Here is a 13,592-nt window from a genome sequence, read left to right on the forward strand (position 1 = left end):
GCACGAGGAGCAAGCTAAGTGTTGACAGCCAGAGTGGTGGTGACCTGGGAAATGAGTGAAATGAGGAGGTTAGACGTGAGTACAATTATCATTGTGTACAGTGTGATGAGTACCGGTGGAAATTCCTGGTAAGAGTTGTCTCATAGCCCTGCCAGGCTAGGGAAGCAGCTGAGAGAGAGCTGTCTGTAGCACGTCCAGGTGACTGGTAGGGCGGCACCTGGAGATAGATGTTGTACACGGGACCACACTGTAGTATCATGATGTATATAAGTGTGTAGACTGACTCGATTATGTACCGTTCAGTGTAGAGATTTACCATATAAGTGATCCAGCCTGTCGATTCTATATAATCGTTCAGACTTGATTAATGCCATAGAGTACTGCATATATATTGTATCATTAGAGGTAGGCAGGCCAGGTTGCAGGGATGTTAGTGGGTACCCTGAGGTCTGTGTAGTTAGACAAACATTTACCTGATGATATAATTTTCATTGATTATGTGAATGCCATTTCTATATGTTCATATGCATGTTAATGTACTGTGTTGTGTGGTGAGTCAGTAGATGTGATTGCTGACTGATTGCCTAATGATGTCATTAGCATGTGGGGTATGCTGACGGCATCATTATGTTGCAGGTTTGTGCAGTGTTGTTATCAGTTTATATGATATTGCTGCCCTGGGAGCTGTGTTGAGGGTTTAAGGGACCTCTAGGATTATTCAGGGGAATTCACAGTACTTAATGAGAGCAGGCAGTTGATTGGTTAATTGCCTTGCTGAGGTAAGTGTGTGTTCACAGTAGTCCTTTGCAACGGTTGCAAGAAAAGGGGGGCAGTAATATTGGTATACTCTTGTTGTTGCACAACCGTGTGTCATTATTGTGTGGGCACAGTAATTAACGAGTTGCAGTAGCCGCAACCGTATGTGGGCAGTGCATTTGTGTTGTTGCATGCCACTGTAGTGTGACCTATGTAACACTCGGGTTACTTTGTTTCTTTAAGTTGTGTTGAGGACTTAAGGATTCAGTGAGTTAATAATTGGGGAATTAACTGGATAAGGTGTGCACACTTATTGTTGAGTGAGTGAGGGCTGTTATGAGAAAAAACAGTGTTGAGCTTGAGTGAGATACGTCTCGGGAGCAATTAATTGTCCGTGTGACAATTAATTGACCACTCTAGCTAATTATGTAATTAGCCTTCTCATCATGAATTCACGTAGTGGGAGAGGATCTGCCAGAATCTGTCAGTATTTGTGTTAACGTAATTTGCTCGAGACTAATTACCTTTCTGGGGTATAGCAATTAGTGGCTCATGTTAATTAGTGGAGTAATTAAGGTCTGGAGGGCTCGGATGACTCGGTAAAGCGCGGTCATGGAGCTAGCATAAATCGTTGTATTAATCATATCCTGTCTGAGGACAGGGGATTAATGGCACTCTTGTTAATTAGGGGTAATTAACTCCTTTCCCGTGAATTCACAGTGTTTGATGAGACCTGCTTAGGCAGCGCGGAGTGAGACGTATTTATGGATGATTAATTATCAGTCCTGGTGACAGTTAATTAATTGCTCGGAGCTAATTAGGGTAATTAACACTCACTAGTAATTTTTTGACACAGACTGTTGAGAAGCTACCAAGTTAGGGTAGGCTTAGTTAACGTAACTCAATGGGGATGTAATTAGTGGTCCGTTTGACCTTAATTAAAAATTACTCACTGAATACTTGCTAGGAGTCAAGTGTGATGTAATATAAGAGTTTGAGTTATTGTTAACAGAGATGACTTGTATTGAGAGAAACAAGTGTTGATGATTAACGTAGAGTACCATCATGTTGTTGTCTAGTGTGAGACAATTGTTTGTGATTACCGTAGTACTTTGTTGCTGACTGCTGCGATCAGTCAATTAACGTAATTAATCACTTAAGGCAATTTCTTTTGGTTGTCGTCTGGTGACGAGAGTAGAGTAATCTAGGGATTTGTGGAGCTGTGTCCCAGAATCCCGCCTTGCTTGTCTTTGTTCACTGTTTACAGTGCAACTCCTTGTAGGGAGTTGCAAAGAGTGTTCACACTGGGTTGTGATAGGGGGAGTCACTGTTGGACTACCTGCCTAGTTACATGGGTCTCTCCTGAGGGGAGGGAGGACCCCTAAGCTTGTGATTATAGTAGCTGTCAGGGAAACCAAGACACTATTGATAGCATGCTTGTGTCTTCAGTGGATATCCTTCATTTGTTCAGTTAGTTCATGTTGTCAGCCCGAAGTGTCAGCAAGATGGAGCCTGCTGTCACTTCTTGGGGGACTGTTGAATAGCTGTGTTGCAAATGCCACTTGATGGACAATAACGTAACCATTCGCTGTGGTGTAACTTAGTCTGTGATATTTTTCTTTGATTTGCAATATTGCGTCATCAGTGGGCACACCTGTGTTCAGGTTAGTTCAGTATGCAGCCTCACAGCAAGGGTTGCCATTTAGCTGTTTGTTATCGTGCCACTGGATGGACATTAACGTAACGTAAACTCGGTAATGTAGTAGTTAGTCTCTTGTTATTAATAAATCGTTATGTTATAGAAACGGTCTTTGTTGTCAACCCTTCAACCATATTATTCCACCATATTTCTGCATATTACGATTAAATGTTGATGTGATCTTGATATGATGGCTGTTCTTGGGAATTCGAATTCAAATTCATAGCGCCACATCAAATATAAATATTTGATTGTGAGAACCCGTCGGTTAACCTTTATTAATTTTAACGTGATGTTTAACTATGAGGAGCCAGCGGCCTATTGTGGACAGGTTTTCACCCTAGTGGTGAAGGCCTGGCGGTTTGCTCCCGCTTTTCCTTTATCTATTGGACTCATGCTTAACTGCCGTGAGCAGCCTTTAAACTTGTAGTCCACCTCCTAAATGAGGTAGGCGTAGAAAAAAATCTCACACTGGGTCCCTTGACTTGTAGATCATTTCTAGTTTGATTAATTCGTACTCTTGGAATATCAAAACTGTATTTATTACTGGTGTGGTGCTCATGGGTTCTGTTACAACCTTCAATGAAGCTTTTGAGGTCAGGATTGGCATTACAGTTCAGCGTTTTATATATATTTATAATACACATGAGAGAATGTGCAGCGACTTAATATCTAACATATTCAGAGATTTGAGTAGGGGTACCAAGTGATGTCTGTGGCCAGAGTTTGATATTGTCCTAATAGCAGCTTTGTGTTGAGTAATTAGAGGACGTAAAAGATTTTGGGTAGTAGAACCCCAAGCACATATGATATGGTTGAGATATGGAGAGATGAGGGAGTAATAGAGAGAGTCACCAGGGCAGGGCGGGGTACATAATATCTGATCTTAGAAAGAATGCCAACAGTTCTTGAAACTTTTTTTGATATATTTAGAATGTATCCCTGGAAATTCAGCTTGAGGTCAATGAGAACGCCAAGGAATTTGCCATCTAATTTGTTACAACTTTGGGTATTGTTTATTTTGAGATTTATTTGATTAGAGGATTTATTGCCAAACAGAATATAGAAAGTTTTGTCAATGTTAAGGGTGAGTTTGTTGGCAGTTAGCCAAAGATGTACTTTATTTAGCTCAGTATTTACTGTAGCATTCAGAGCAAGGGGGTCAGGACTGGAGTAAATGAAGGTTGTGTCGTCAGCAAATAGAATTGGTTTGAGGTGTTGGGAGGCATTTGGAAGATCATTAATGTAGATGAGAAAGTGGAGATGGCCAAGTATGCTGCCCTGAGGAACACCGATGTTGATGGGTAGGGTGGGAGAAATTGAATTATTCAGAAACATACTGAAGCCTGTCAGTAAGGTAAGATTTGAGGTATTGCTGGGAGTGTCCTCTGACTCCATAATGATGTATTTTAAGAAGAAGATTTTGGTGGTTGACAGTGTCAAAAGCCTTACGCAGGTCCACAAATAACCCAACAGGGTACTCTTTTTTATCAAGTGCTGCATGAATCAAGTTAATCATACTAATAAGTGCATCGTTAGTGCTTTTTTGGGGTCTGAAGCCATATTGACAAGAGCTAAGTATATTGTGTTTGGCTAGATAAGAGTAAAGCTGCTTGTAGATTAGTTTTTCAAATATTTTTGACAAGTTAGGCAGGATTGATATACAGGCGATGAGTCACAATAACGTGGCTGAAGTATGTTGACCAGACCACACACTAGAAGTTGAAGGGACGACGACGTTTCGGTCCGTCCTGGACCATTCTCAAGTCGATTGTGATGAGGAGGTAGAGATAGGCAATAAATAGGCAAGAGAGAGCTGAGGAGGAAAGTAAGGTGTAGGGGATAGTAGTACTAATGAGAACTGCAGAGGGCCTATTGGCCCATACGAGGCAGCTCCCATTATAACCACCGAAGGAGATAGTAATAGGAATAGGAAGAGGATAGCAAGGGAGCGTAGGAGAAGACAATGAACAGAAAAAGGGGAGAAGAGAGAAAGAAATGGAAAGAGAAAGAAAGATAAATGGAAAGGGTAAGCTTGTGTTAAGTCACGTTTGTTAGAAAAATTAGAGCATTTGAGTATATACTGTGAAAGGGAAGAGTCCACATCAACAAAGCCAGGACTCAAGTTCATGTTGGGTACATTGTGTATTAGAGCCGATTATACAAGACGGCGTCTGTGTAGAGTAGAGGCAGGAAAGATTATTTTGGAGGAAGACCAATCAATGGGATGATTAGAATCCCTCACATGGCAGAAGAGAGCATTTTTAGTGTCTGCAGACTTAACACTTCTCTTGTGTTCTTTAAGTCTGTCATTCAGTGTACGGCCAGTTTCGCCAAAGTATTGGAGAGGACAAGATGAACAGGAAATAGAGTAGACGCCAGCAGCATTAGAAGCAGGATGAGCAGTGTGAACTAGATTGCTACGAAGTGTGTTAGTTTGTCGAAAGGCGAGTTTAATGTCAAGAGGACGAAAGGTATTGGTAAAAGTTTTGAGTTCAGATATGAAGGGAAGGCATACTACAGTGCTACTAGTGTTGGAGGCAGGTTTAGGATGAAAGAAATTTCGTTTAGCTTGAGAGTAGGCACAGTTGATGAAATGCAAAGGATAACCAAGGCGAGAGAAGGATTTGTAGATAAAGGCAATTTCAGAATCAAGAAACTGAGGGTCGCTGATGCATAGAGCGCGGAGGAACAGAGAGACGAGGATACTTTTCTTAACAGAAGGAGGATGGTAGGAAAAGAAGTGAATGTACATGCCACTATGCATGGGTTTACGGTAGACAGAGAAAGAGAACCCAGACACAGAGCTGTGAACATGAACATCAAGAAAAGGAAGGAGGGAATTAGATTCCCACTCAACTTTGAAATGGATAGAAGGAACCAGATTGTTAAGAGAGGCGAGGAAAGGCTGGAAAAGATTAAGGTCATGAGGCCATAAAGCAAAAATGTCATCAACAATTTCTTTCATCCTAAACCTGCTTCCAACACTAGTAGAACTGTACTATGCCTTCCCTTCATATCTGAACTCAAAACTGGTGGCATCACCACCAGCCATTGCGTCATCATCAGCCTTTGCGTCACCACCAGCTATTGCGCCACCACCAGCAATGAAATCATCCCTAGCTATTGTGTCATCACCATTCATGGCGTCACCACCAGCCATTGCGTCACCACCAGCCATAGAGTCAACACCAGCCATGGAGTTATCACCAGCCCTGGTGTCATCACTTTCCATGGCGTCATCACCATTAATGGCGTCTCCACCAGCCATTGCGTCACCACCAGCCATGGCGTCATCACCAGCCATGGCGTCACCACCAGCAATGGCGTCTCCACCAGCCATTGCGTCACCACCAGCCATGGCGTCACCACCAGCCATGGAGTCATCACCAGACATGGTGTCATCACCAGCCATGGTGTCATCACTTTCCATGACGTCATCACCATTAATGGCGTCTCCACCAGCCATTGCGTCACCTCCAGCCATGGCGTCACCACCAGCCATGGCGTCACCACCAGCAATGGCGTCACCTCCAGCCATGGCGTCACCACCAGCAATGGCGTCACCTCCAGCCATGGCGTCACCACCAGCCATGGCGTCACCTCCAGCCATGGCGTCACCACCAGCCATGGCGTCACCACCAGCCATGGCGTCACCACCAGCCATGGCGTCACCACCAGCCATGGCGTCACCACCAGCCATGGCGTCACCTCCAGCCATGGCGTCACCACCAGCCATGGCGTCACCTCCAGCCATGGCGTCACCTCAAGCCATAGCGTCACAACCAGCAATGGCATGACCACCTGCGGAAAATATTAGCAAGCTTTAATTGTTTTTATTCTGTGAATATTAAAATATTTACTTTATTTTTATTTTTTAATTGACTTTAATATTATATTTTTTTATTTGATTATTTTTCTTCTGATTTAGTTCTTAGTTCTTAGTTAGTTAGTAGTGGACTCTATATATTCTAATTCAGCCTGCAAAAATATTTCACACACAGTTGTGGGGACAATTTGTAGCTTAAACCAATTAGAGGTGGATCCTTCCTAAACCACATATTGTTTACCTAGTCTTTGATATATAAATTTAAAATCATACCATATGGTGGTCTAATCTACTGTAATTATAATTAATCTATCTACAGTATAAAATAAAAGGGGGCCTTAGATGATACTGTTGGTGGAGAATGCAAAGGCTGTGTAATTGTAGCATCTGAATTAGGTGTGGCCCTATGCCTCAGAGTGCCACGTAATGGCGGCTGTCTGGAGGCCTACAAGGCTTGATGTACAGTTAGTGGCTGCAATCACAGTTATATTGGTCTTCTCAGATACTTGTAACTCCAACACACAATTACCTGCCGAGTGTAAGGAATTAATTATAGTTCCCTAAACATATAAGTACAGGTATGACATGGAAATGGTATGACAGACCGGAGTAGCTGAGGGGGCGTGAGCCAACCGCCACCCGCTCTGTCCCCATAGCAACGCAGGCGGCCATCTTGGAGGCCTCCTTGAGGGCCAAGGAAGCTAGGCTGTGATTGGCCAAGGAGGTAGACCTCTATATGCCTTTCTTAGATTGATTCGTTTGAGGAGGACTAGGAAGCCGGTCCTCGTCAAGGGGGCCGGGAAGCCGGTCCTCGTCAAGGGTGCCAGGAAGCCTGTCCTCGTCAAGGGGGCCGGGAAGCCGGTCCTCGTCAAGGGGGCCGGGAAGCCGGTCCTCGTCAAGGGGGCCGGGAAGCCTGTCCTCGTCAAGGGGGCCGGGAAGCCTGTCCTCGTCAAGGGGGCCGGGAAACCGGTCCTCCTCAAAGGGGCCCGGAAGCCGGTCCTCCACAAGGGGGCCAGGAAGCCGGTCCTCGTCAAGGGGGCCGGGAAGCCGGTCCTCCTCAAAGGGGCCCGGAAGCCGGTCCTCCTCAAAGGGGCCGGGAAGCCGGTCCTCCACAAGGGGGCCAGGAAGCCGGTCCTCGTCAAGGGGGCCGGGAAGCCGGTCCTCGTCAAGGGGGCCAGGAAGCCGGTCCTCGTCAAGGGGGCCGGGAAGCCGGTCCTCGTCAAGGGGGCCGGGAAGCCGGTCCTCCACAAGGGGGCCAGGAAGCCGGTCCTCGTCAAGGGGGCCGGGAAGCCGGTCCTCCTCAAAGGGGCCCGGAAGCCGGTCCTCCTCAAAGGGGCCGGGAAACCGGTCCTCCACAAGGGGGCCAGGAAGCCGGTCCTCGTCAAGGGGGCCGGGAAGCCGGTCCTCGTCAAGGGGGCCAGGAAGCCGGTCCTCGTCAAGGGGGCCGGGAAGCCGGTCCTCGTCAAGGGGGCCGGGAAGCCGGTCCTCGTCAAGGGGGTCAGGAAGCCGGTCCTCGTCAAGGGGGCCGGGAAGCCGGTCCTCGTCAAGGGGGCCAGGAAGCCGGTCCTCGTCAAGAGGGCCGGGAAGCCAGTCCTCCTCAAAGAGGCCTGGAAGCCGGTCCTCCACAAGGGGGCCAGGAAGCCAGGAAGGGTGGACCAGGAAGCTGACACCTTGCCTGAACCTAGCTGTATTGTAGGCATTCTGCATCCAGCCATCGCCTGTGTTAGACATAATCTTTGCTCAGTCGGCCAGCTGAGTAAAGGCAAAGTGGCGGTAGCTACTAATACATCTCCATGAGCCACCAACGGCGACGTTAATCCGTGGGAACAGGCAGAATCCGGGAACTCTTCGTATTTGCCTGTGTTAGCCACCTACAAGCATTGTGCCAGTGTATGGTAGGACGTGTGTGTGCGTGAGTGACGGCTGTACAACCGAGTAAGTACCACCTGTGTGTATTTGGTGATTCGAGGCTGGTGGTGATGCCATGGCAGGTAACGAAACCATAGTTGGTAATGACACCATGGCTGGTGATGACGTCATAGCTGGTGATGACACCATTGTTGGTAGTGACGCCATGGCTGGTGGTGACTCGATAGCTAATAGTGATGCCTTGGCTGGTGATGACGCCATTGCTGGTGATGACTCCATGTCTGGTGGTGACGCCATGGCTGGTGGTGATGACCCCATGATTGGGGATAACGCCATGGCTGATGGTGATGATGCCACGCTGGAGGTGACACCATAGCTGGTGTTGACACCATGGCTGGTGGTTACACCATGACTGGTAATGATGCCATGGCTGGTGGTAACGCAATGGGTGGTGGTGACGCCATGGATGGTGGTGATGCCATGGCTGGTGGTGACGATTCCATGGCTGGAGGCCATGTTGCAATAGCTGGTGGTGACGATGCCATTGCTGGTGGTGACGATGGCATGGCCGGTAGTGACGATACCTAGGATGGTGTTGACGATGCCTTGGCTGGTGGTGACGACATGGTTAATGTTGACGATGTCATGGCTTGTGGTGACGCCACAGCTGGTGGTAACGACATGGCTGGTGGTGATTCCATGACTGGTTGTGACGCAATTGCTGGTGATGATGTCATGGCTGGAGGTGACCCCATGGCTGGTGATGATGCCATGGCTGGTGTTGACGCCATGGCTGGTGGTGACGCCATGGCTGGTGATGATGCCATGGCTGGTGTTGACGCCATGGCTGGTGGTGACGCCATGGCTGGTGATGATGCCATGGCTGGTGTTGACGCCATAGCAGGTCGTGACGCCATGGCTGGTGGTGATGCCATGGCTGGTGTTGACGCCATGGCTGGTGGTGACGCCATAGCAGGTCGTGACGCCATGGCTGGTTATGACGCCATGGCTGGTGATGACACCATGGCTGGTAGTGATGCCATGGCTGGTGGTGACACCATGGCTGGTAGTGACGCCATGGCTGGTGATGACGCCATGGCTGGTTATGACGCCATGGCTGGTTATGACGCCATGGCTGGTGATGACACCATGGCTGGTGATGACACCATGGCTGGTAGTGACGCCATGGCTGGTTATGACGCCATGGCTGGTGATGACACCATGGCTGGTTATGACACCATGGCTGGTGATGACACCATGGCTGGTTGTGACGCCATGGCTAGTTATGACACCATGGCTGGTTATGACACCATGGCTGGTAGTGACGCCATGGCTGGTTATGACGCCATGGCTGGTGATGACACCATGGCTGGTAGTGACGCCATTGCTGGTGGTGACGCCATGGCTGGTGATGACACCATGGCTGGTGATGACACCATGGCTGGTGATGACACCATGGCTGGTATTGACGCCATGGCTGGTGGTGACGCCATGGCTGGTTATGACGCCATGGCTGGTGATGACACCATGGCTGGTAGTGAGGCCATGGCTGGTGGTGACGCCATGGCTGGTGGTGACGCCATGGCTGGTTATGACGCCATGGCTGGTGATGACACCATGGCTGGTTATGACACCATGGCTGGTTATGACACCATGGCTGGTGATGACGCCATGGCTGGTGATGACACCATGGCTGGTTATGACGCCATTGCTGGTTATGACGCCATGGCTGGTGATGACACCATGGCTGGTGATGACACCATGGCTGGTGATGACGCCATGGCTGGTGGTGACGCCATGGCTGGTAGTGACGCCATGGCTGGTAGTGACGCCATGGCTGGTTAAGACGCCATGGCTGGTAGTGACGCCATGGCTGGTTATGACACCATGGCTGGTGATGACACCATGGCTGGTGATGACACCATGGCTGGTGATGACGCCATGGCTGGTGATGACGCCATGGCTGGTGATGACACCATGGCTGGTGATGACGCCATGGCTGGTGATGACACCATGGCTGGTTATGACACCATGGCTGGTGGTGACGCCATGGCTGGTGATGACACCATGGCTGGTTATGACACCATGGCTGGTGGTGACGCCATGGCTGGTGATGACACCATGGCTGGTGATGACACCATGGCTGGTTATGACACCATGGCTGGTGATGACGCCATGGCTGGTGGTGACGCCATGGCTGGTGGTGACGCCATGGCTGGTGATGACACCATGGCTGGTTATGACGCCATGGCTGGTGATGACGCCATGGCTGGTGATGACGCCATGGCTGGTTATGACACCATGGCTGGTTATGACGCCATGGCTGGTTATGACGCCATGGCTGGTAGTGACGCCATGGCTGGTTATGACACCATGGCTGGTTATGACGCCATGGCTGGTTATGACACCATGGCTGGTGATGACACCATGGCTGGTGATGACGCCATGGCTGGTGATGACACCATGGCTGGTGATGACACCATGGCTGGTGATGACACCATGGCTGGTGATGACGCCATGGCTGGTTATGACGCCATGGCTGGTAGTGACGCCATGGCTGGTTATGACACCATGGCTGGTGATGACGCCATGGCTGGTGGTGACGCCATGGCTGGTGGTGACGCCATGGCTGGTGATGACGCCATGGCTGGTTATGACGCCATGGCTGGTGATGACGCCATGGCTGGTTATGACACCATGGCTGGTTATGACGCCATGGCTGGTTATGACGCCATGGCTGGTTATGACGCCATGGCTGGTAGTGACGCCATGGCTGGTTATGACACCATGGCTGGTTATGACGCCATGGCTGGTTATGACACCATGGCTGGTTATGACACCATGGCTGGTGATGACGCCATGGCTGGTGGTGACGCCATGGCTGGTGATGACACCATGGCTGGTGATGACTCCATGGCTGGTTATGACGCCATGGCTGGTGATGACGCCATGGCTGGTTATGACACCATGGCTGGTTATGACGCCATGGCTGGTTATGACGCCATGGCTGGTAGTGACGCCATGGCTGGTTATGACACCATGGCTGGTTATGACGCCATGACTGGTTATGACACCATGGCTGGTGATGACACCATGGCTGGTGATGACGCCATGGCTGGTGATGACACCATGGCTGGTGATGACACCATGGCTGGTGATGACACCATGGCTGGTGATGACGCCATGGCTGGTGATGACACCATGGCTGGTGATGACGCCATGGCTGGTTATGACGCCATGGCTGGTGATGACGCCATGGCTGGTGGTGATGCCATGGCTGGTGGTGACGCCATGGCTGGTGGTGACGCCATGGCTGGTGGTGACGCCATGGCTGGTGGTGACGCCATGGCTGGTGGTGACGCCATGGCTGGTTATGGCGCCATGGCTGGTGATGACGCCATGGCTGGTAGTGACGCCATGGCTGGTTATGACCCCATGGCTGGTTATGACGCCATGGCTGGTGGTGACGCCATGGCTGGTGGTGACGCCATGGCTGGTGGTGACACCATGGCTGGTTATGACGCCATGGCTGGTGGTGACGCCATGGCTGGTTATGACACCATGGCTGGTTATGACGCCATGGCTGGTTGTGACACCATGGCTGGTTATGACACCATGGCTGGTGATGACGCCATGGCTGGTGGTGACGCCATGGCTGGTGGTGACGCCATGGCTGGTGGTGACACCATGGCTGGTTATGACGCCATGGCTGGTGATGACGCCATGGCTGGTTATGACGCCATGGCTGGTGATGACACCATGGCTGGTTATGACGCCATGGCTGGTGGTGACGCCATGGCTGGTGGTGACGCCATGGCTGGTGGTGACGCCATGGCTGGTGGTGACACCATGGCTGGTTATGACGCCATGGCTGGTGATGACGCCATGGTTGGTTATGACGCCATGGCTGGTGATGACACCATGGCTGGTTATGACACCATGGCTGGTTATGACGCCATGGCTGGTGGTGACGCCATGGCTGGTGGTGACGCCATGGGTGGTGATGACACCATGGCTGGTTGTAACACGGGGGACTTAAGCTGGACTTGGAAAATTTTCCACCTACGTTTCTACTGAAAACAGAATTCTAAGTCTAAAAACGCAATTCTACCGTCTTACTGGTAAAACTAGAAAATATCATCCGCATCGACTGGGGAATCCTAATGACACCCAGATCATACACGTGACCCACGAATTCAAATTTATTACAGTTAACGACTTTCCGACGTTGACTTAGCCGAAAACCTATCCCAAAATACTTAAAAATATTTTCACGTGCTCTCTCAAACATTTACAACTAAAATTACTATCTCTTAACAAACTCCTACACTAACTATAGTGACCGACATATAGCCCTAAGTCCAGAGGATTAACTGCGCACTAGAAAACCACACCTCTGACTTAGACTAATACAACTGGGACTAGCAAAACTTAATGTACGGACTTAGCCTAATATACAAGAAAATACTAACACTTGGGAAAAAAATTTAACCAGGGATTGAATTTAGGGAAAAAAATTAATCTCTAGAACAACGCAAATAAACGGAATTACTTTATAAATTTAAGTATACTTAATTCAATGATACACTCGACTTAATCCTATAATTGCTCCTACCGGCTCGCCGTACCGCACCTAGCCTAGGGGTCTCGACCATCTAGATTCTAACAGAGCGACATGCAGCTTTCAGCAACAATTAAGACTAGAGAAGACTCAACCTCCACTAATTGTGCGATCACTTAGTCGTTGAATCGCTGCTAGGTAGGTTACTAGTCCAACCCTCGGAGGCCGCAACGCCCTTCACGGATTTACGTTTTTCCCAGCGTTTTGGGTCGTCTAACAACGCCCTCGGACTATCTCCTGGCGTCCCACAGATAAATCCGCCCAGACAGCCCACAAGGAACTGCTGTTGAGAGTATGGCAGCTCCCATCACCTCTGAATCAATTGCAATGGGTCGAGTAAGGTTCCCAGTCCAATCAACTCGGAGCGTTCTCCTACTCAATAATCTTAACAGCGTAATCTTACTAACTAAACCTTAATCGTATCAGCCCGCACGACCACAATTCCCCAATCCCCACTCAACCGCACTGTTGTGAGGCGCACTGCTAATCCTGGCTCGCGGCTGACTCCCTAGCATCCACGCACGTGTCCGCATGGCTAGACGCGTGAGCCTTTCAACAATTTCAAACAAAATTGTTGAAACCACCGCTGTGCACCATTGTAACACGGGGAAGGGGTTCTCGAATGAACTTTTCTCCCTTTACTCTCCCTCTGCCCGTATCTTACTTTTGTTCTCTACCAAGGGACCCCAAAACTTTCACTTAAGCCGACCCCACGCCACGTGGTCTCAAGACGATTGACCGACTTTAGATTCTACAACCCATATGACGTGGACTAGGCTTCTAGCAAAACCCTAGGGTCGCCTTTCCGCCGCCACCAC

At 49.3% G+C, this 13,592-nt stretch overlaps 3 protein-coding genes across 3 annotated transcripts; all 3 read right to left on the reverse strand.

The window, feature by feature from the left end:
• Nucleotides 1-5,456: 5,456 nt before the first annotated feature.
• On the reverse strand, nucleotides 5,457-5,996 carry LOC138354071 (seminal vesicle major clotting proteins-like). The gene has a single exon (XM_069307785.1). It carries the CDS (start codon nucleotides 5,994-5,996, stop codon nucleotides 5,457-5,459), a length of 540 nt encoding a protein of 179 aa, XP_069163886.1.
• A 1,020-nt stretch (nucleotides 5,997-7,016) lies between these two features.
• Nucleotides 7,017-8,015, reverse strand: LOC123771159 (collagen alpha-1(V) chain-like). Its single transcript, XM_045763612.2, has one exon. The coding sequence runs from the start codon at nucleotides 8,013-8,015 to the stop codon at nucleotides 7,017-7,019; it is 999 nt and encodes a 332-aa protein (XP_045619568.2).
• A 722-nt stretch (nucleotides 8,016-8,737) lies between these two features.
• On the reverse strand, nucleotides 8,738-9,106 carry LOC138354072 (uncharacterized). The gene has a single exon (XM_069307786.1). It carries the CDS (start codon nucleotides 9,104-9,106, stop codon nucleotides 8,738-8,740), a length of 369 nt encoding a protein of 122 aa, XP_069163887.1.
• Between the last annotated feature and the right edge of the window lie 4,486 nt (nucleotides 9,107-13,592).

The sequence above is a fragment of the Procambarus clarkii genome, chromosome 61 (genome assembly GCF_040958095.1).
Source record: "Procambarus clarkii isolate CNS0578487 chromosome 61, FALCON_Pclarkii_2.0, whole genome shotgun sequence".
NCBI classification, from domain to species: Eukaryota; Metazoa; Arthropoda; class Malacostraca; order Decapoda; family Cambaridae; genus Procambarus; species Procambarus clarkii.